General features: G+C 38.9%; 1 protein-coding gene across 4 annotated transcripts in view; it reads right to left on the bottom strand.

Moving 5' to 3' along the window:
• Positions 1-22,973, bottom strand: part of LOC149571466 (uncharacterized) — a 141,002-nt gene that overhangs the window by 15,813 nt on the left and 102,216 nt on the right. For all 4 annotated transcript variants that reach the window (XR_016359821.1, XR_016359820.1, XM_089812982.1 and 1 more), the window contains exons 4-5: positions 15,927-16,047; positions 15,720-15,854 (exon numbers count right to left, since the gene is read on the bottom strand). Coding sequence is in view for 2 of the 4 variants with exons in the window: in XM_089812982.1 (XP_089669108.1) it covers positions 15,720-15,854; positions 15,927-16,047 (256 nt within the window). In the remaining 2 variants the exon portion in view is untranslated. The remainder of the gene's footprint in view (positions 1-15,719; positions 15,855-15,926; positions 16,048-22,973) is intronic.

The following is a 22,973-nucleotide window of genomic DNA, read 5'->3' on the forward strand; positions in this document are numbered from 1 at the left end:
ATATTCCTCTATTGAACTTAATATAAGTAATGGTTATTCATTTGATTTAAAATGTCTTATTTTACATAAATGAAAAGAACATATCATCATATTAATTTACTTAGAAAATATACCTTAAGCTTTTTAACTTCAGGACCACCTTCTATGCTTGGACTTACAATAAGTCTTAAATCAAAATGCTTTGCCTTTGGTCATGATTAACAATAATATGATTTGTCTAGTCAACTTTGGCTTGTGACCTACTTATAGATCACAAAAACCAAGTGTGCTCCATTTTGTTGTCCTTCTCAGGCATTTTCTTTATTGTTCTTTTTTCACTTTTGCCAATCAGTGTGGATTATGACGTGGGTCTCCCCATTAAATAGGGTGACGTGACCCAAGGGAAAGGTCACGTCCCATCCAAGTATATTTGCCCACCGTAATTTGCGTAATGAGCAGCATTTTTAGGCTAGCTTGATTATTATTATTAGTATAGAAACTTAAATTTTTTGGGCCATTTTTATTATTGTTAATTATAAATGATGATATTATAAACATCAATATTATTGATATCAATGATATTTAATTATTGTTTAATTATATTAGTGTTCTATTATTCTTATAGCAAATAATATTGATTTGGTTATATATAATATAATTATTTGGAGTTAGAATTAAATATTTATATTAATTGTTAATAATATTTAGTATTTTATTATTTTGACCTCTAGTCCATATTGATAAAATAATTAATAACATTAAATCAATTTTAGTAATTAATAACATGAATCAAATCATATGTATCTATTATCAAAAAATTTATTGTGACACCAATGCACCTAGTACTTTTATAAGGTTAATGAATGAAGTTCTAAAGAAATTCTTAAGCAAGTGTGTGATTGTGTATATGGATGACATTATGATTTTCACTAATTGTAGGGCAGATCACTGAGACAGGTGTTGCATAGGTTGAAAGATGAAAGTTGCAGATTAACATGAAGAAATGTTCTTTTATGAAAGAGGAGATAGTGTATTTGGGATTTGGGATTTCAGCTAATGGTTTGAGGATGTATCCTAAAAAGGTTAAAACCATATTGGAGTGGCCTACACCTAATAATATTGGAGAGGTAAGATCTATTCATGGCTTGGCTAATTTTATAAATTTTATCAGTAATTTCAGTTCTGTTTGTAATGCTATGACTAAGACAATGAGAGGAGACAAAAGGGATTTCAAGTGAGCACATAGAGCTGATAAGAGTTTTGAGACATTGAAGCAAAAGGTTGCATTGTTAGGTTTTTTAGCTTTGCCTGATTTCTCGAAGGTATCTCAAGTTAATAGTGATGCAAGTGGTTGTGCAATTGGAGCTATGTTGAGTCAAGCAGGTAGACCAGTTGCTTTCTTCAGTGAAAAGTTGAATGATGCTAACAAAATATATTTTGTTTATGATTAAGAGTTCTATGCTATTGCTCAAGCTTTGAAGAAGTGGAGACATTATTTGATACATAAGGAATTTGTATTGTATACCGGTCATAAAGCGTTGCAACATTTGGGAAGCTAGAGTAAATTATATCAAAGACATGTGAAGTGGGTTGAGTACCTACAGAATTTTATATTTGTGTTGAAACATAGAACTAGTTTGTCCAATAGAGTTGCAGATGCATTGAGAAAAAGAAGATCTTTGTTGACTTAGATGAGAGTTGAAGTTCTTGGTTTTGATGACATAAAGGGTTTGTATGATGCAACCCTTGATTTTGCAGAAGCTTAGAAAGCATGTAAGGCACCTATCACTTATCAGAAGAGTAAGTGGAATGGTTATTTCATTCAAGAAGGTATGTTGTTCAAAGGTATTTAGTTATGTATACCTAGAGTTTCAATAGGGAATAATTTGATCAAGGAGAAACATAGTGGTGGATTAGCAGGACACTTTCATGTTGACAAGACATTGAGTTTGCTTAAGAAGTATTTTTGGCCGTAAGTGTATAGGGATGTTCAAAAATTTGTGAGGAGTTGCAAAGTTTGTCAAGTTCCAAAGGGAGTAAGTCAAGATACTGGATTGTATGCACCATTACCTGTTCCTAACTCACCTTGGGAAGACATCAACATGGATTTTGTTCTTGGCTTACCTAAGACAAAGAGGTAATGATTCAATATCTGTTGTAGTGGATAGATTTTCAAAGATGCCACATATTATTCCTTGTAAAAGACTTCAGATATAGTTCATATAGTAGATCTTTTCTTTGAGGATATTGTGAGGTTGGATGGGTTACCTAAAAGTATTATCTCAGATAGGGATAATGTCATGTCCCTATTTCAAGATAGAATTATAATAATAATAATTAAATAAGATAATATTATTAAATAAATAATGATAATAAAATCATACATTACAATAAGTATTAATATATTAAAAAATAATAAATAGTAATAAAATATTATTACAATAGATAAATATAAATAATAATACGATCTATTATGAATAAAATAAGATCTAAAAATCAATAAAATTAAATAAAATTAAATTACAATAGATGAAAGGTTGAGTGAGTAGCCGAGTTGTCGTGAAGGCAAGTCGTGAGGCATAGTGTTAAGCTTATGATCCTAGTGCTACACATCAACCACGGTTCAATTCACACTAGATTACCACAAACCCTTTTGCCTATGAATCGGGTCAGTAAGGTTAATCTTACTTCTAATGATGGTTCTAAGAAGGATGTAGTTTGGGAAAAACCTCCTAGGGGAGGGTGGAAATGCAACTTTGATGGGGCCTCAAAGGGTAACCCAAGACCTTCAGGAGTAGGATTTATCATTAGAGATGCCTTGGGAGACTTAATTGTGCTTGGAGGCAAAAGATTAAGGGGCAGCATTGTTAGAAAGGCCAAGGTTATTATTGTACTAAAAAATTGACCTATCAATGCCTGATACAACCAATAGTCTTGTAGAAGCACAAGAGACGATTAAGCCATGTCGCAAACCCCACAAGGGATGCTGGCCCACTGCCAACAATCCCCCTCCCAGCGTCACTCATTGTGGCCTGTGGGATTCAAACTTGTGACCAAGCTCTAATACCAATTGTTAGAAAGGTCAAGGTTGTCGTTGCACCAAAAGGTCAACCTATCAATGCCTAATACAACCAATAGTCTTATAGAAGCACTGGAGACAATTAAGCCATGTCGCAAACCCCACGAGGGACATTGGCCCACTGCCAACAAGTACATATAATGTGGTTGAAGAAGAAGCAGCCCTTTTAGCCATCAAGGTTTTCAAGAAACTGGGGGTAACTAACCTACATGTAAAAGGGGACTCTCTCATCATTATCAACGCAATTACAAAAGGCTCACTAGATGCTTGGCATCTCCAAAACCATATCCTTAACATCAGACAAGAACTCTCCACTCTGGAGGATTTTAAAGTTACACACATCACAAGACAAGACAATCAAGAAGCGGAAAGAATGTCCAACTGTGCTCTAAATTTGAGCATTAATGAAGTGGTGATTGAAGGTTTCATAGAGGTAGTTTTAGTTGCGGGAGATGGACTTTCCACAAGTAACTAGTTGGGCAGTGTGCAACCTTTTTAAGAATCTTGTAAACTTTAGATAGAATGTCAAGGATGTTTGAAGTTTGTTGTCCTTCACATGTTACAATCAAATTGATTTCATCTGTTTTCAAATATAAACATAAATGTTTCCACCAAGGGATGATGAGTACGTTTAGCAAGGCGTGCCTCATTAAATGAACTAGATGTTTTAACATTTCATAATGAGGTTTTCACAACTCCTTTCTCCATTCTCTAGCTTGTCAAACTGCTCGTTCCTCAAAATTGAGGTGGCTGTCACTGGGTCTAAAAAACAAGAAAATGGAAACTTCCTTTATTGTGACAGAACTGAACCACCAACATCTCTTTTATGGTCAAGTCATAAAACAAAGATTGTCTAGTATGTTTGCCTTCGAGCATGAATTTCTTTCAAAGGTTATCAAAAGGGCGGTGGGTGAAATGTTTTTGAGGTCAACAATAGGCATCACACAACATAGATGTCTACTCCATGATTATAGCTTGGGTTCTTCAGCTTGGAGAGCAAAAGGCAAGGGTTAGGTTTGTAATGATGAAATTGGTTCCAGCCAGGTCTAGGATTGGAATGGAGGAAATTCTTCATTTCTCCACTTCAAGAGTGGGATTGTGGATTGGAGAGAAGAAATTGGGTATTGAGCGAATTGAAGGAACAAATTTTGTTCCCTTTGTGTGGAGGTTTACAGAAGGCCAAAGGCATGCATGGTTTAAACAAGCATGGGAAGGGTGGTACATGCTCAAAATGCTAGTTATAATGCATGTACTTGATGAAGATGTGAAGGTCATGCAAAACAAGGTATATTTGAGTCGTGCAAATGAAGTAGCCATGGTTCGTAGTTTGCAAGTTCGAGATCAAAACCCTCACAGGCAAAGAAGAGATGAGGAATGGCCTGAATAGAAAATTAATGCATTGATGGATGAGAAAACCCAAGGTTTTATCCCACCTGTGCTCGAACTTCCAAGTGACATTGGTTAGGTAGCTTGTTCCTGTGTTTTGCTTGTGTTTTGAAAATGTGAAAATGATAAGAGGAAAAAATTAATCAAAATGTAAACATAAATTTTCTTGGAGGCAAATAAAATTACTGGTTGAAACCTACAGAGGAAGCCTCATACATTTTTTGTTTTCTTGATCAAGTTGATCCATGTGGCATTATGAATTGAACTAGTTGAAGGCATAATCACCCAGATTATAATTTTTTTATTTTCATTGGTGGTGATTGTACGGAGGACGACACCATGGGTTTTTTTTTGCAGTAATGACAGTGTCAATTGTCAAATCAAGTGGAAATTTTGAAATTTTGAAGCTAGGGTTCAGGAATGACAGGAAATGACAAATTTGGAACTCCTGTAGAGCCTCCTTCTAGTTAACCCAATCATTCAGTCATGTCTTCGAGTTTTTGTAGATCAGGGTGTTGGCTTGGTTGGGTGGTAGCTTGAACATTGTGCATTGTAAAAACATTCTTTACAAGTTGTATTAAGGGGATCTCGCTCCGAAGGCAATCTCGGTCTAGAGGTGATCTCGGTCCGAAGGCGATCTTGGCCGAAGCCTATCTCAATTCGAAGGCCATTTCAGTTCAAAAGGGATCTCTGTCCGAAGGTGATCTAGAAATGACCATAGCTATAGGTCTGAGAAATGATTGTACGTGTAGGTCTAAGATATGAAAATTGAGATGCCCAAAGCAGATGCACACAATTGGATGGCCAATATAAACAAGATCTTCACCAACAAAGATATTCACCAAGGAAAAGGAATGTATGCAAATTCTCACCAAACATGGAATTTTTATTAGCAGACAAAGATGGCGCTCTCGATGTGCCAGATCCGAAGCAAAATAATATAGAGAATTGGAATAGAGTGAGGGTTGAATACCACCGAAACTGAACTAGCTAGGTAGGGAAGATCTTTCACTTCCGAAATAGTGAACAATGCTGAACTCCAACATGAATTCACAATACAATACAATAATCCAAAATTGCATGCATACAACAACCTACAAACTGGCCTTATAAAGAGCTTTGGAAAACTTCTCGAAGGATTACAAAGAGAACCTTGGCTAACAATTTTTAATTATTATTTTATTATTTGGGCTCTTTATTAATTAAATCAATTAATGAAATAAGCCCTTGTGATATTATTTAATTTTTAGAATCGTTTAATTAATTAAATAATTAAAAATTAAGGAAATTACAAATCCTTGCCGCCCAAAGATCGCTTGCCCTCAAGCAATCCATCATCAAGCAGTTTGCCGATTGCACCTCCAGGATCCCAAATCAAGTGCGGACACTGATAGTTGTAACTTGTATCTACTGAAGTCTTCATGCCAGATCATGATCACATACACGCACTTGGATGTAGGCAAGAAAAGTAAATATCCATCAATCTTTCTCTGTGGCACTCTAATATGAACATGGCCATGCCCAGAGTCATTAGGATCCCACTAGACGCCTCAATGATCAAATCATGCTCATAAATTCTTTAGGGATCTCATAGCTTAAGTACAACTTGTACTTTCCAAGAGGATGCCCCTCACATGAAGAGGTGGCAATCATGTATGCCTCCTACCCAACCAAAGGGTAAACTCCATATTTAACCAACTTTAAATATTGCTCTTGTAAAAAATCCTTGATTGCCACCTCGAACAACTTCATCGATCCAAATCTTCCAACCCAAGCCATGATATACAAACTGATAAATGAAGAACACAAACTGGTGAAGAACAATCAACAAACCCGTAACACAATGAACCGTTAAACAGGAAACCAACTAGTGAACAAAGACAACAACCAATCCACATCACCTGGAAGCTGAACAACTACCGATAGAGCCTGCTTATTCAAAGGGTCACTAGCAGAACCCATATTTTCATCCGGTTGATGGTCAAGTGTTGGTTGGGCGATATTTATGCCAAGTATCTTCCTCCAAAATACTTTCCTTCATCTTGGACTTAAGTACCAAATAGATTTTGTCTTTGTGGTAAATGATGTCACCAACCACTTTATCTTTCATCTTGCACTTGACCATCCAACATTTGGCATGCAAAAGTATTCGACAAAAAAAGGTGCCTTCCAATCGGTTGGATGCCATAGTGTAATCCAAGTCCAAACTCTTAATTCTCCAATACGCTAGCAAAATCATCAACTCTGATACCACTATAATGTTCTGAAGATGATCTCACCTCGAGGGTGATCTCTGTCTGAAGGACTATAATGTTCCGAAGGCAATCTTGGCCCGAAAGCGATCTCTGTCCATAGGCAATCACGGCCCGAAGCTAATCTCAGCCAAAGACAATCTCGATCTAAAGGGGATCTCAATTCAAAGGCTATCTCAGTCCGAAGGCAATCTTGATCTAAAGGGGATCTTAGCCGAAGCCTATCTCGGTCCTAAAAGGATCTCAATCCGAAGGGGATCTTGGTTCAAAGGCAATCTTGGTCCGAAGGGGATCTGGAAATGACTGTAGTTGTAGGTCCAGGAAATGTTTGTAGGTGTAGGTCTAGGAAATGAAGACTGAGATGCCCAAAACAGACGTGCACTATTAATTGGATGGCCAATATAAACAAGATATTCACCAACAGAGATATTCACCGAGGAAAAGAAATGTATGCAAATTGTCACCAAACATGGAATTTATATTAGCAAACAAAGATGGCACTCTAGATGTGTCAGATCCAAAACAAAATAATACAAAGAATCAGAATAGGGTGAGGGTTGAATCCCGCCGACACCGAACTAGCCAAGTAGGGAAGATCTTCCACTTTCGAAGTAGTGAACAATACTAAACTCCAACAAGAACTCATAGTACAATAAAATAATCCAAGATTGCATGCCTACAACAACCTACAAACTAACCTTATGGGCTTTAGGGAATCTTCCCAAAGGATTACAAATAAAACCTCGGCTAGCAAACTTTAATTATTTTTATTATTTGGGCCCTTTATCAATTAAATCAATTAATTAAAAAAGTCCTTGTGATATTATTTAATTTTTAGGGCCATTTAATTAATTAGACTTATTAAAATATTTTATTAAAAGTTGGGGAGTAAAAGAAAAAAGGAAGAAGAGGAAACGATAGGAGTAAAAGAAGGAATAGCGGAAGAGGATTTGAATTAAACGATCGTAAGATTTGAATTAGTAATGGGAATGATAATTTCAATTGGACCGCTCGAAGGCTGATGCGTGATTTAAGGAAGGAATTGACTACACAAAGATCGAGGCAATACATTTAAGGACGACTCTTTAAGAAGTTTCTACAAGGTCAAAATGACTTATGGAGTTGGAACAATTTTCAAGGTGAAGATCAATTGCAAGCCACACGGTTAGGAGAAAAAAAAGAATGAATGATTAGATTCATCAAGCTAAATTTGGATCATTGGATTTAGGTTTAGGGTTTATAATTGAAGGAATTTTACTTAAGAAAAGAAAAAGGAAGTTAGTGTGGCGTGGCAAAGAAGTGGTTGCGTGTGGAATGCTAAGTTGGAGAAGGTTGTGATCACACAGAGGAAGACACAATGTTTAGTGTGATCGATAAAGAGGATCAAGTATGGTTGTTTGATGTATTATAGTGTTTTATTGGATTTGATCTAGCAAAGGTAATGCAAATTATAAATCAATCTTTATTTGTTACACTCTAACCATTGTAGCAGAAAAACCCTTAAATTGGTGATCCTAACAGATCTTTTGTAAAATCCTCTAACCAGGTGACATTCTCAAAAGAGTGTTTAAAGCCCTCTAACAAGGTTACTCCTAAGGATATAAGAGTCTAGCAGGTCTCTAGGGAAATCCCTTAACTGATTAGCACCTAACAATATTGTTGTAAACCTTAATCGAGCAAGCTCCTATCAAAGCGTATTCCAAAAGATTTGTGAGAGTATTCCACAATATGTTGAAGTGGACTATCATATTCCCATCTTTGTTTCTTTAGTTCCTTTTTAAAATAATATTTTTTCCCACTAAGGAAATAAAGTACCCATATTGATAAAGTAACATTTAATAATGTAAACTTAAGTTATAAAGTCACTTAACTAATTAATCAATTAAATCTTCAAGCATTAAAATATCTTATCAGATGGACTCGGATATGCATGTGTGATAGCTCACTAAAAAGGACTTGACAAGGCACTCCTAGTGCAACCTTGAAATGCCAAGAATACTAAGCTTGTTGACTAACTAAAAATAGAAAGTGTCCAGAAACTCCGCTGAAACAACCTTGATTAGCCAGAAAATAAAATTGCCTAGGCTAAAAGCTAAACTGGTCTGAGAGAAATACTCAGTTAGCCCTCAGAACCAAAGCAAAACGGGCTAATGGCACAATGAAAACCACTGTCCTAAAAAAGGGGACATGACACAAAACAAATGGTGGTGATATCCATCTTCTTGTTGTCTATGTTGATGACCTCATTATTACTAGTAGTTCAGCACTTTTGATCTCATTGTGTCAATCTATTCACATGACAGACTTGGACCTTCTAGACTATTGTTTAGGCGTTGACATTGAGCAGATTGAAGGTAGTAGCTTCTTATCTCAATCTAAGTATGCTTGCAGTCTATTGGACAAGTTTCAAATGCAAGATTGCAAACTTGCAACCACACCTATGGAGAAAGGGCTTAAGCTAACAACCAAATCAGATTCACTATTAGTGAAAGAATCAACATTCCAAGCAATTGGTGTGCAGTCGCAAATAACTTACTGCTAGTAGGCCTCATCTCAGTTTGCGGTGAGCTACATTTCATGCTTCATAACAGGTCCCAAGACAAATCATTGGGTAGCAACAACATGTGTGCTAAGTTATGTGAAGGGCACTTCTAATTTTGATCTTCTATGCAACAGAAGTCATGACCCTAAACTTATTGGTTTTACAGACTCGGATTGGGGAGGTTCCATCAATGAGAAAAATCCATATCTAGGTATGTTATTAGTTTGGGATCTAGTGCAGTCACAAGGACTAGCAAAAAGCAACATGCGATGGCTCTTTCTATGATAGAAGCTAAGTATTGAGGAACAATTAAGGCAGATTGGCTTTGAAGTATGCTTTCAAACATGTAGATGTCTCAAGCGAGTCCTACTCCCCTTTAATGTAACAATCTAAGTATGTTCAAACTAGCCAAGAATTTGGTCCTCCTCAAGAGAAAGAAGAATGTTGACCTCCAATGTCATATCATCCAATAGCTGCTTGAAGACAAATTAGTTCAGTTGGATCAACATTTGGAGCCGTTGCCCGATGGACCTGGAACAAAAGCTGGAATGAAATCTGATGCCGAATCAGCTAAATAAAAATAAGAACACGGTGAAGGACAAGGATGAAATACGTACAGCTCAGGATAATCTAATTCTGGCACAGCAGGTAGAGCGCCGAAGAAGATTCCAAAAGATTGCTGACGAAAACAAGAGCGCAGAAGCATTGTTGAAGGAGACTCGACAATGGCTTGATTTGGTGAAAGAAGCAAGGGAGGAGTTTCTGAACCTGCATACGCCACGGGAAGAGAATCTTGACAGAAGGAGATCGACCCGCACGGCTCGGAGTGCTGAAGGAGCATGAGCGTGGAGTGACCTCTTTGTTCAAGATATACTTTCAAAACGAACAGCTTCGGTTGACGAAACCTCTTCTTCACCAAAAATGCGGAAGTCGTAAAAAGCGCAGGTGTGCAGAACAACACGGGTGTCCAGGACAGCGCAGGTGTTGGAAACAATGCAGGTGTGTAGAACAGCGCGGGTGTTCAAAATAGCGCGGGAGCTCAAAACAGTGCGGGAGTACAAAACAATGCAGGTACACAACAAAACCCCCAACATACAGTGATAATGGCAGGTCCAAAAGAAAAGTTGCCTAAATTTGATGGTGATGAAGCAGCTGATCCCATTCGACATTGTAAAACATGTGAAACGATCTGGAGAGCGAATGGCATAACAGATGTGAACGAATGGGTCCGACAGTTTCCAGCCACCCTATGGGGTGTTGCGATTGATTGGTTTACTGACACAGATCCGCAAAAATTAAACACTTGGGATAACATTAAGGAGGAGTTTTGTGCAGAATTTCAAATATTGCACGATGATAATGAGATCATCAATGAGATATTCAATACCAAGAAGAAGAAGAATGAAACAGTATGGGTCTTCGCCAGGAGGTTGAAGGACTTCATCAGTAAAATGAAAAATAAGCCAGCAGATGGGCTCCAGAAAAGATGGTTCATTGAAGGCCTTCAACCAAAGCTGCGGAAAAAGATGAAGATCATACCACCATTGACATATACTAAAGCATACAATCAGGCAATGAACCTCGAAAGTGACCAGAAGACAAAGAAGAAGAAGAAGAACAGTTCATCCGATTCAGATGACGATGCATCTTCAGGAGAAGATAGCAACGATGATGAGGGCAGCAACAAGAAGGTCCGTGCCCTCCAGAAGGACATGATTCAGATGATGAAGGAGTTCAAGAACATGAACAAGGAGACTAAGAGTAGTGAGCTATGGTGCACAGAGTGTAAAACCGACAGTCATACTAAAGGATCCTATCCAAAGAACCAATTCTGCGACATTTGTCAGATCATGAGCCATTCGACAAAGGAATGCCCCTTTAACATGAAAACCAGAGGATTTCCGCAGGTGTTTCTTACACAGGCAGCTTCCACGTCAGGAGGGAACGGAAATGCAAACATTGATGGTGCCACTTCAGGTGGGTACAGAAATAATAGCAGAGGGCAAAACAACAACAATAGCGGCAACAACAATAATGGCGAAAGGAGTCGAATTTAGTATGATGTGAATGGTCGGCCAATACTTCAATGCCGCGCATGCAATCTATGGGGTCACTTCGCTTGAGAGTGCACAATGGCAAACACACCGAAGTTGCTATGCCGATGGTGTGGACCTGGCGATCTTGACGATGCTAAGTGGACGAGGAAGAAGTTCTAGCAATCACTCGAAAGCAGGCGAAGCTATACCCCGATCCGACGGAGGAAAAGAAGAGACTGGAGGAAGCACGGGCAGAGATCCAGAGAGCAACGCAGGTAAAAATGGCACACCTGAAGGACACGCTTGGTACTTTTGTACGGAACGGCGCAGAACAGAACATTGTACGACAAATATTGCAAGCTAAGATACCTGTCACGATAAATGATCTGTTGCTCACTATGTCCCAGCTCCGATCGGCACTCACAAACATCATTCCTGCTGCTAAACTCCTAGGAGAACATGGAAGGGAGCACGAAAGTGGAGCAAGTACAGCGGACAAAAAGAAGGAGAGTGGCACAAGTGCAGAAGATCTGATGCTGTTAGCTCTTTCATCCGGACGCTATCCGGCGGTTGTTGAAATGGGCATTCTCGGGACTGTGCTAACGGACACGATTGTGGACGGAGGATCCCGTGTCAATGTGTTGCCAAAGGATACTTGAAAAAAGTTGGGACAGTCGACATTGTGGCCACCTACCTTCCAGTTGTTAACAGCCAATCAACATGGAATCCAGCCATTGGGAGTACTCACAGCGCAACCAGTGACGATTGGAACACAACTGTTCCTGTTGGACTTTGTCGTGATCCCATTGAAAAGGAGAGGATACGATGCTATTCTAGGTCAAGGGTGGTTATTACAAGCCAAGGCAAAACACGATTGGAAGAAAAATACTTTATCACTTGAAAGCAAAGGCCAGAAGTATGTCATCGATCTACACACTCAGATGGTTGGAGACAAAGCTCTATCATCAGATTTCGAAAGAGAAGAGGATGAGAGGAGGCAGAGTATGGAACCCAATCAGGAGGGAGTCCTACGATTGGAAGGAGATGACGATCTGGATTCAGTAAATGCTCTTTACCACTAGCAAATAGAGGATTACGAGCTCTTTCCAAGTTGTAATATGCTAAGGATCGTTGAAGGTAAGAAAGAAGAAGGAAATGGATGTTCGAAGGAACACAGGGAAGCCGAAAGAGGACATGAATGTCCGAAGGAACACAGAGAAGCCGACGGAGGAAATGAATGTCTGAAAGAACATGGAGAAGCTGAAGGAGGAAATGAATGTTCGAAGCAACACAAAGAAACCGAAGAAGGAAATGCGGGTATGACTGAAGCTGAAGGAAAGAACATACAATACGAACCCGAAAGGAGGAAAGATTCCACTGTACGACCACGCAAGAAGAAAGTATTACATTGAACCACATATATAGTAGAAAGGTGCCAGCAGCAAGGAAGACACATATACAGTCCGCACAGGAAACAAAGCAGAAGGGTTTAATAAAAGTTGCAGCAGTACGGAGTGGACGTATTATTGATGGCCAAAAGGGGCAACTGATGGAGTCCATGGTACGGAGCTTCGAGAACAAACTAGGCGATATGGAAAACCTAAGGGAGAGATCGTGTAACTTAAATAAGCCTCGACGATTGCAGGCACAATGGACCATGGAGGTAATGCGGAACAAGTGCAAGGCGTGGCATGATAAGCACCTGAAACTGAACAGGTTCCAACCAGGTCAGTGGGTGTTGGAATATGACAGAAGGAACGAATTTAAACCAGGCAAATTCAAAGTCAGATGGGTTGGGCCGTACCAGATTCAGGAGGTAGGCGACAATGGAGTAATAAAATTGTGGACTGTGGATGGACAAGAAGTGCCGCAAGTAGTGAACAGGTCGAGGCTAAAGATGTACCATGCTAGGAAGACTCCGTCGTCGCAGAATGAATTCCGAACGACTCCTTCGTCGTTGCAGAACGGCGAAGTTGGGATGGAAAATTGAGTCTGTTGTTCTGAATTTGAAAAAAAAAAAAAAAACGAGAAAAAAAAAAGGGAAAAAAATTGAAAAAAAGTGTGAGAAAGTCACTGTATGGCTTTTAAAGCTGCACCGTACGGCCTCTAAGTTACCTGAGCATGCACCATACAGTCTACCATATGGTGTACGGATATTGGAGAATATTATTGGCGACTTACGAATCACCATATGAATTTTGCAGGGAGGAATTTCTTTGCTGTACGGATTTCGAAGTTATCTAGAAGATGCAGTTGGGCACCGTATGGCAAATTGGGGTCTCCTGAAGGACACCGTATGGATGTGAAGGATAGATTCATATAGTTGGTTGTACGGATTTTGAAGAAGACATTGAATCTCAGTTTTGGCGTACGGATTTCCTTCCCAATTTGTCGTACGGATTTAAAGAATAGCGTTTGGCTTACAGATTTGAACAATATGGTACCTGATCACCACCGTACGGATTTAAAAAGTCAAGTGTCCCACCGTACGAACTTTCAAGTAGGGTTAAGATATTTCAATTCTCATCATTGATGTGTCCGTACGGCAATATATCTGAGGTGTCCATACGGCAAGTTTTTGGAAGGATATTTGATGCGTTTGTATAGCGATCTTATCAAATGAGCATCGTACGGCTTCTTCTAAAAGTCAAATGTCCGTATAGACCTTGCAGTTAAGAGCAGCAAAAATGTATATCTCTAAATGCAACCGTACGACTAGTAGCAGTATTTAATCAGAAAGGAAGGGCAGAAGAAAGTAGTCAAAAGGGAAAGGAGCTAAAAAAATTTTAAAAAATTAAAAAAAAGTCGACAAATCAAGAATGCTCAGAATGAGTATTAGATGATGCCATAGGGTAGAGGAAGAACCAACGATTGCCAGAAAGAGTGTGGGATCAGAAGAAATCATAGAAATAGTGTGTTCCATGCAATTTTGTGTGGGTGAGGGGCGCTGCCCCTTGACCTCCAGTCGTTGCGGATACCAATCGTGAAATGTGACCAGTTGATGAGACTAGGAGCTGCTGCAGGCATGGAGTGTTTGTGTACCAGAGGCACTTGGAGTAGGTGTTGGACGTGAAACTGTCTTGGTGGATGCACGGAGAGCTCGGGAGGAATTGATCATCCAGTTGAAGGCAATGCAGCGACACTTGGCTCAGTGGACCCACAATTGGAAGCAAAGAAAGCAGCACAAGTGGCTATCAAGGTCAGCTTGACTAAGGAGACAGTGTGTTTTGGAAACCAGTTTGGTGCAGGCACAGAACGAATGTGAAAGTGATGTGGCAGATCTATCTTGTTGTAGTTAGTTGTTTGAGTTTTGTTCTATAGTCGTCAAGAGACGACTTTTCTTTTTGGAGGGATGATGTCGTCGGTAGAAATTGTGTATCAGCCGACGGGTCCCTTCGGAAAGGTTCTTGTTATGTGGCCGACGGGTCCCTTCGGAAAGATTGTTGTTATGTAGCCGACGGGTCCCTTCAGGAAGATATTATTGTAGCGACATGTATGTGGCCGACGGACTCCTTCGGGAAGGTTCTTCGGAAAGTATTTATACACCCTTCGGGATTATTGTAAATCATCATTGAAGCATAATGTAATGTTCTAGCATATGCAAATAAAATAAGAAGTTTTGCTATTCATATCTATTGTATGTGCTTCGATTTCCTTACCCAGTACGGTAAACATTCTCCACATAGAATACCTCTAATACATACAAGTTTTTGCCAAAATATGTAAACTCTCTACACCAAGCACATTTTCCAATAATAATTCAGTTCCCAAACAAAACATTTCACACATCTCAGATGGTATTTCTGTGACTAGTAGCTTTGGAACATCAACAGCAAGTTTTCCACTACCATAAAATCTGAGCTAAAAGCATTCACATGGATACCTTTCAGAAAATCAACACAAGATCAATTTTTTTTTTAGTTGGTTTCGATCATCGAATGTCCCCTGAAACTGACCTTGCCTCAGATACATAGAAAAAATGATTATGGAAGAAATGAAAAAAAAGAGTAGATCTTTTATCTCACCTACAAGACGTTACAGATGGAAAAACAGATCTTAATCATAAACACAAAAGTAATAATTGATTGAAGATATTTGTTACATTAAAACAAAATAACATATATTTTTTTAGATATGAAAAGTCAGAGAGAGATTTAGGACTTAAACTACAAGCAATAGCCAGTTTGAAGATTTTAACACAAAGCAGGCATTGGTGAAAAGATGATACTTCGACACAATTAAACACAATGCTAGTATACTTCAAGTTAAAGAATTTCTAATAGGCCATATGACTAAGCAGTTGAGAATAACTAAAGTTTACACAAAAAAACATTTTTATTTTATAAAATAATTGAAAAACATTCAATCTTTGCCAGTAATAATACCAGGGCATAAAATCCACAGACAAAGGCATTTGTTGAAATATAAGGATACTTTAAACTCACTTGCAAATTTCTGATTTTGACCTTGCTACTCCATCAATGGCAAAGTGATTTCCAAAATGAATTTCTCTGAACAAGCCTGGATAATGCCTCTCAATCCATTCAATTGTATCTTCTCTGATTATATTTTGTCGTGACCTGTAGATAAATCATTCAATACTTGGCCTTGATTCAATAATCAAATATTCAAGATATTATTCAATTACTTACGTTACAACTGAGAAACGACACAATGGTGCCAGTTGAATGAGTGTTTGGTATGCACCCGGAATTGGTTGGATCCCCTTTCTGAAATGACCAGATTTAAAAAACTCATGTACACGAGTACTAGCTGCCAAAATTCAGTAAACCTCTTTCAAATGATTACACTCACAAAGAGCATTGAACAATGAAAAAGGTGCGATCATCCCTTTCACAAGATTCTTTACAATATGTCCTAGTGTCACAATCAAGTACATGCCACTCAACTGCACAAAAGCTTTTCAGTTTTCACTATAAAATCATAATAGAAATATTGAAAAGTATATCACTGAAAGAGTCAAAACCTAAATAAAACTTGCATTTGTCCAATTCTCCATACTTAAGAACACTAACTCCTGACTGAAACACAAGCAGGTACAAAAATTAAGACCATGTGTAAGGCAAATAATACAATCCGGCCTTCAATAATTCATCACAAATATTAACAATGATTATCATTACTAGTTTATTTAAAGACCGAAATGGCTATATTGAACTCAACTGAAAATCATTAGATTGAGATCACAGGAAGGCAAGAAAATAAAATAGACAACTTGCAGAAAAGATTAGAATAGTTAGCATTCCCCCAATCCTTGAAAAAATTAGATGAAAGAAACAAGCATTGAACTAAAATGCCTAGTGAAAATTCACCAAGCCACCCTGCAGCACATAAGTGGACTTCAAAGGTCTTTAAATGATAGTAGAACATAAATTCAGAGCAACGAAATTAAGAAAGAGGGAAAACATTATAAAATATGTTTTAGATTGGTCACACGGTTGAAATTTTTTTAATCAGTTTTATCTTGGTGTAATGTTCTGTAATGCTTCCAAGGTTTTTCTGCAATAGATAATACATAAAACTCAAAATTACATGCAATTATTACCATGCATAAAAGCACACAAATTATCTCAGCAGTACTTACTGACCACTGAGTAAAATCTGTTGGCCCCCTTTCATGGGACCAAGGCCCCTCCACACCAATACAACTCCCCAAACCCCAGAGCAACCTTGAACCACCTAGTGCTTGTGTGTTGTCACGCCTCAAAACCTGGTTCAGGCACTAATTTGCTCCATTATCAGTCAAGGTTTAGCAACTCCATCAGAAGCCAGGCAATAGAACCTACTTGATCCACAATCCTATCTATTTCCACTCAGATTGGCAATTCAGAGTAGAGACACGCCAGATCTGGGCAGCAACCCAATCTTCTGAGTGATAATTGGCCATATTCAATGTAACTTAATTGCTGTCGGCGGGACTGTGTTGCAACATTATTTTGTGTGAGAACTAACAAGCAGAATATTGATTGCTGTTAACTATCCAAGTATTAAAGTTATATTCAGGGTGCACTTGATAAACAATATTGCCATAAAACTGAACGTTTCTTCCTAGGTCTGCAATTTCTGTCATTATATACAAGGGTTTTGACAATGGTATATACTATATAGGACATTATTTGTTATGATTTTATTCAACTTGAAACCCTAGAACAAAACCCAAAGGACATTACACTTCAAACATTTCACAGATTTAGAGTAAGGATTAGAGAGTACTTAACTAACAAAATAAACCTAATAGTTGGCAATTGTGTAACACTGTAAGAGTTTATTTTGTTGTACAAGTATTAAAAGATTGTAGGAAATTCGATATAGGTAACAACAAATATTTGGTTTTTAACTTTTAAACGCCTCTATAGTACATTGAACACAACTTTCAATAGGATTACCTCTCATACTAGAGGAAGTGATGCCCCAAAAGTGTATTTGAGGACTAGAGAGGTTAATGCGTGATAAAGAGACAACAGATATTTTTCCTTTTAGTAATGTTTTCTCTCATTCTTTGGCTAAGGTAGATTACCAATAAGAGTCTAACGAAATGAGAGGCACTAATACTACAATACCCAAGGCCCATAGAGACCCAGGAATTTTCATACCATTTCTTTTAGTGCCTGTAATGTTCTCTACTTGAAATAATCAGATAATGTATAATATGATTGGCAGAAATTTTGTCAAATGGTTGTCATACAAACCAATCCCTTAAACAATTGTTAATACTGTATCAATACTATAATGTCCCATCGAATTTAATGTTATAAAATGGATATATCAACCAAGACACTGCAAATTCCAGTAAATAGAGATTCAGATTTGAACACATGAAATGGCGCTAACTTATTTCATTCATGATATTTAGTCAATGATTCTATACTGGTAACAGTATTTCCAGTTTCTTACACAGATGAAAAATGTGCAAACCAAAATGCGGAGGAATGGAATAATAACAGACCCGTGATATCTGATGTGAACCGGTATGGAGTTCTGGTTAGGCACTGAGAACACGTCCAAACTGCCCCTCCAAACGTTCAATCCAGTTGCTGTCTACCATGGCGCTTCCTGCCTTAGGCCCACAATACGTGACTCTGCATTGTATCTCCCAGATTTCATTGTGTCTGCAGTCCTGCAACTGCCGTAACTTGCAAATGGAGAAGTCAGCCACCTCACACTGTGCAAACCCGCGAGTCAATACTCCACCTTAAATGATTGGCAGTCACGTTGTCCCTACAACGTACTCCTGTAATATCTCTGCCCTGTCCGACTGGTATGGAGTTATTCCACCAACTCTGTCAAACTGAAATTTCCAATATATCGTTAATAATCAGTCCTGTCAAGTCCTCTGAATGTGCCCGTACCTTGTAATATCAGAAGTTGTTACTTGCCATGGAGTCCAACAGACTGAAAAGATGTGCAACAATTCATTCCTTTATCTCTGAAAAAAAACCATGAGTACTAGGTTTGCATCTAGCCTCACTTTTTTCCTTAGGGGTTTCGTCCTTAGGAAAAATTCAGTCACATTTAAGCAACCACTAGGAGTTTGTAGAAGTATCATATATTCGTTGTGTTCTTTCCCAAGACGGAGTCTCGTATTTATAACCTCGAAGTGAGGGAAAAGTGTTGGAATAAGAGATGTGGGATAAAACACCAATTTCGTCTTCTAGTCACTTAAGTCACTTTATAAAGTGAATGACTTTTAAAACATAAAGTAACTTTATTAAAGTACTTTAATACATTAAATGACGAACTTAAGACAAATCTTCCCTTGTGACTGGCAGACATCCTTACTGGTAATGCCGTTAATCTATCCGGATGTGGAGATAGACTAACTAGGCCCCAAAATAACCAGCGCGAAAGAGGGGACATGACAGTCCTCCCTTCTCAAGATTGCCTGCCCTCAAGCAATCTCAATGCTAGATGCTATAAAATAGACTCACCTTCCCAAGTGGCATCTTCATACGGAAAATCCTTCCAACGGACTAGATATTCTCTGACAGATCTATTTCACAGCTTCTTTTCCCTGGTCTCAATCACCTCTACCGGCTCCAAAACAAGTCTACCCTCCTCGTCAAGTGGAGGCAAGCCCTTTGACGGTACAACCTACCGACCAATTGCTTCTTGAGGCATGAGACGTGAAACAGGTTGTGGATTCAACTGTCACCAGGTAAATCCAACTCGTAAGCAACCTCACAAACCCTCTTGGTGATGCAATAAGGTCCGTAAAATCTAGGCTTAAGCTTTTCTGACCCACTTTTCTTCAGGGAGCTCTATCTATATGGCTGGGGACGAAGATAAACCATGTCACCTATCTTGAAGCTCTGCTCAATACGATGTCAATCAGCATATAAATTATGTTGGTTCGACGCCTGCTGAATATTATCCCTAAGAGATCTGAGAATATCATGTTGATCCAAAACCCAATCTTTGGTTAATGAAGCCCTGCCATCCTGTAAGGCCAAATCAATGAAAGAGAGGGGTTCATAGCCATAAAGAGCGCGGAAAGGAGTCATCCGAATGGACATATAATATGTGGAGTTATAGCAATACTCCCCCAAATACAACCATTTAGCCCAAGCTCTTTGTTGACCTGCAATGTAGTTCCTCAAAATACCCTTCCACCCATTTATTCACTGTCTCGGTTTGACCATCCATCTGCGGGTGATAGCTAGTACTGGGTGTCAACTCGGTACCTGCCAATCTAAAAACCTCCTACCAAGAGGTGCTACAAAACTTGCTATCTCAATCACTCACGATAGTCCTGGGTAATCCATGATGACAAAAAACCTCTCGAAAGAACAACTCTGCCACCTAAGAGGCTGACCAGCCGTAGCAATAGCAAAGTGTGCGAACTTAGTCAATCTATCTACCACCACAAAAATGCAGTCCCTGCCCTGGACCCTCGACAATCCTATAATAAAATCCATGGAAATACTCTCCCACCTCTGAGCTAGAATAGGAAGAGGCTGAAGAAAACCTGCTAGGAAGCCCTATTCTAACTTGTTCTGCTGACAAGTCTAGTACTCTCTAACATGCTACAATACATTGTCTTTAAGCCCCTTCCATAAGAATCTCTCTCTAATCTGCCTGTAGGTTTTGAAAAAACTTGGGTGACCTACTAAAGGTGCAACATGTATAGTGTGCATAATATTCATTTTAAGTTTAGATTCTGGTACTAGGTAGATTCTATCCTTATAATATATAATATCATTCATTACCTTGTACTGATCATCCTAAAGTAGACCATCCATAATCTAACAAGCATGAGTATTTTTAGAATACTCAACTAACAGTTGGGACCTCCAATTTGCTGAAATCTCGGAAATGGCATTACACTCCATCACTGGGGGTCTCCTTGAAAGTGCGTCAGCAACTATATTATTTTTACCCTTGACATATTCAATGTCAAACTCATATGCTTAAACCTTGCTGACCCATTTTTGTTGTCTTTCATTCAACTCCTTTTGTTCTAGAAAGTTATGCAGGTTGTTATGATCAGTCTTTACTATGAACTTACTTCTTACAAAGTATTGTCTAAACTTGGCTAAAGCGTGCATTATGGCAAACATCTCCTTATCATAAGTAGAATATAATAGTTCGTTGCCCCTAATTTTCCTGCTCTTAAAAGCTATGGAATGTCGGTCCTCCATCAAAACCGCCCTGATTCCGCTCTCTGAAGCATCACACTCCAAAACAAAGGGTCTAGAAAAATCAAGAAGTGTCAAAACCAAACACGTGCTCATCACCTATTTCAATCTATCAAAGACTGCTTTTGAATCCTTTATCCATCTAGATGCCCCTTCCGTGTCAGATCGGTAAGGGGGGCTGCTACCTGGGAAAAACCTTTAGCGAATCGCCTGTAATAAGAGCAAAGGCCAAGGAAGCCCCGCACTTCAAATACATCCCTCGGTGGTGGCCAATCAAGGATTGCCTATATCTTTTCCTGATGTACCTTAACTCCCTCTGCACCAATCATGTGACCAAGATAAAGAATCTCAGTTAGTCCAAATTCACACTTAGACTCCTTTGCAAATAAAGAGTGTTCTTCCATGAGGCTAAGGATCTCATCTAGGTGCTGCAAATGTTCCTCCCAAGTCCTGCTAAAGATCAAGATGTCATCAAAGAGTACCAACACACTCTTTCGTAGCTACTTTTTGAAGATGTGGTTCATGCATGACTGAAAAGTAGCTGGTGCATTAGTGAGCCCAAATGGCATCACCAAAAACTCATAGTGTCTGTAGTGGCATTTGAAAGCTGTCTTATGCACATCCTCCTCTCGGACTCGTATTTGATGGTATCCCAATCGAAGATAGATCTATCTTCGAGAAATAAACAACTCCATAAAGCTCATCCAATAAATCATCAATGCAGGGAATCAGATACCTGTTTTTAATGGTCCTCTTATTAAAGGCACGGTAATCAATACACATCCGAAGAGTGCCATCCTTTTTAACCAATACCACTAAAGAGGCAAAAGGGCTGGAGTTGGGCCTGATATGTTCCATGTCTAGCAGTTCCTTAATCGTCTTCTCTCTCTTCCTTGTAATGCCTGGGCTGACGATAAGGAGCGGTAGTGACAGGTTTGGTGGCCTCCTCTAGCTCAATGATATGCTCAAACCCTCTATCTGGTGGAATACTTGGGGGTAAATCCCCAAATACCCTCCTATGTTTGTCAAGCACCGTTTGGATGTCACAATGATACTGTTGTCTTGTATCTTGTGTTTCCTTAGAAGAGATGAAACACTGTGTCGCCCATTCGATATCATCATGCCTCAAAATGGCTTTCATCTTGTGAGTTGTTGTCAACCTGGGCTCCCCTTCTGGCATAGCCTTGATGATCACCTGTTGGCCATCCTGTAAGAACTCTAACTGCATATTCTCATGATCAACCTTATATCTGCCTATGGTTTGTAACCACTATCTCCCCAACATGGCATCTAGTCAATCTAAATCCACCACATAGAAATCTGCCTCAAGAAGGAAATCATCAAAATGAATCGAAAGTCCTGACACCTTCCTACGCATCTCAATCTCTCACCTCCTGCCACCCTAACCTCAAATTCAGGTATCTCATCAATCTATAACCTCCTCTTGGTAACCCATCGTGAGCTTATGAAGTTATGCGAGGCACCTATATCCAAGAGACATATAATACACTGTCCTCTAACAATTCCTTTCAAACGAAAGAGGTGTCCCATGGGATCACTAGAAAGTGAGGCTATGATAGGAGGCTGCCCCTAGGTACCTTCCTTCTTCCTCCCTCTAGGTGGTTGATCCTCCTCCTCCTCACTGCCATCAGCATCGTTGCCCTCTTGCTCCTAATCCTCCTCTGAAAGCACCTCTACATAATGTATCTTGCCTTTGCCAAGGCATCTATGATATGGTGTCCATGGCTCTCTACAAGTGAAGCATAGCTTCTTCCTCCTGAGTTCATTTTGTGTCTCAAAGTCCATACTGGGAGGTGTAGCCTTATGCTGATTTTTGTCCTTTTGGAAGGAAATGGTCCCCTTGTACGTTTTCTTAAGAGGTTGTAATATCGAAGAGGGTTGTTTGCCGTACTGGGTAAAGAAATCAACACATACAGATAATAGATAAGAACAGCAAAACTCCTTGTATTATTTGCATATGCCAAAGACATTACATACAAATGATTTACAATGACCCAAAAGTGTGTATAAATACTTCTTGAA

This window comes from Cupressus sempervirens, chromosome 2 (genome assembly GCF_028749045.1).
Source record: "Cupressus sempervirens isolate cs-2001-9-10 chromosome 2, ASM2874904v1, whole genome shotgun sequence".
Lineage (NCBI taxonomy): Eukaryota > Viridiplantae > Streptophyta > Pinopsida > Cupressales > Cupressaceae > Cupressus > Cupressus sempervirens.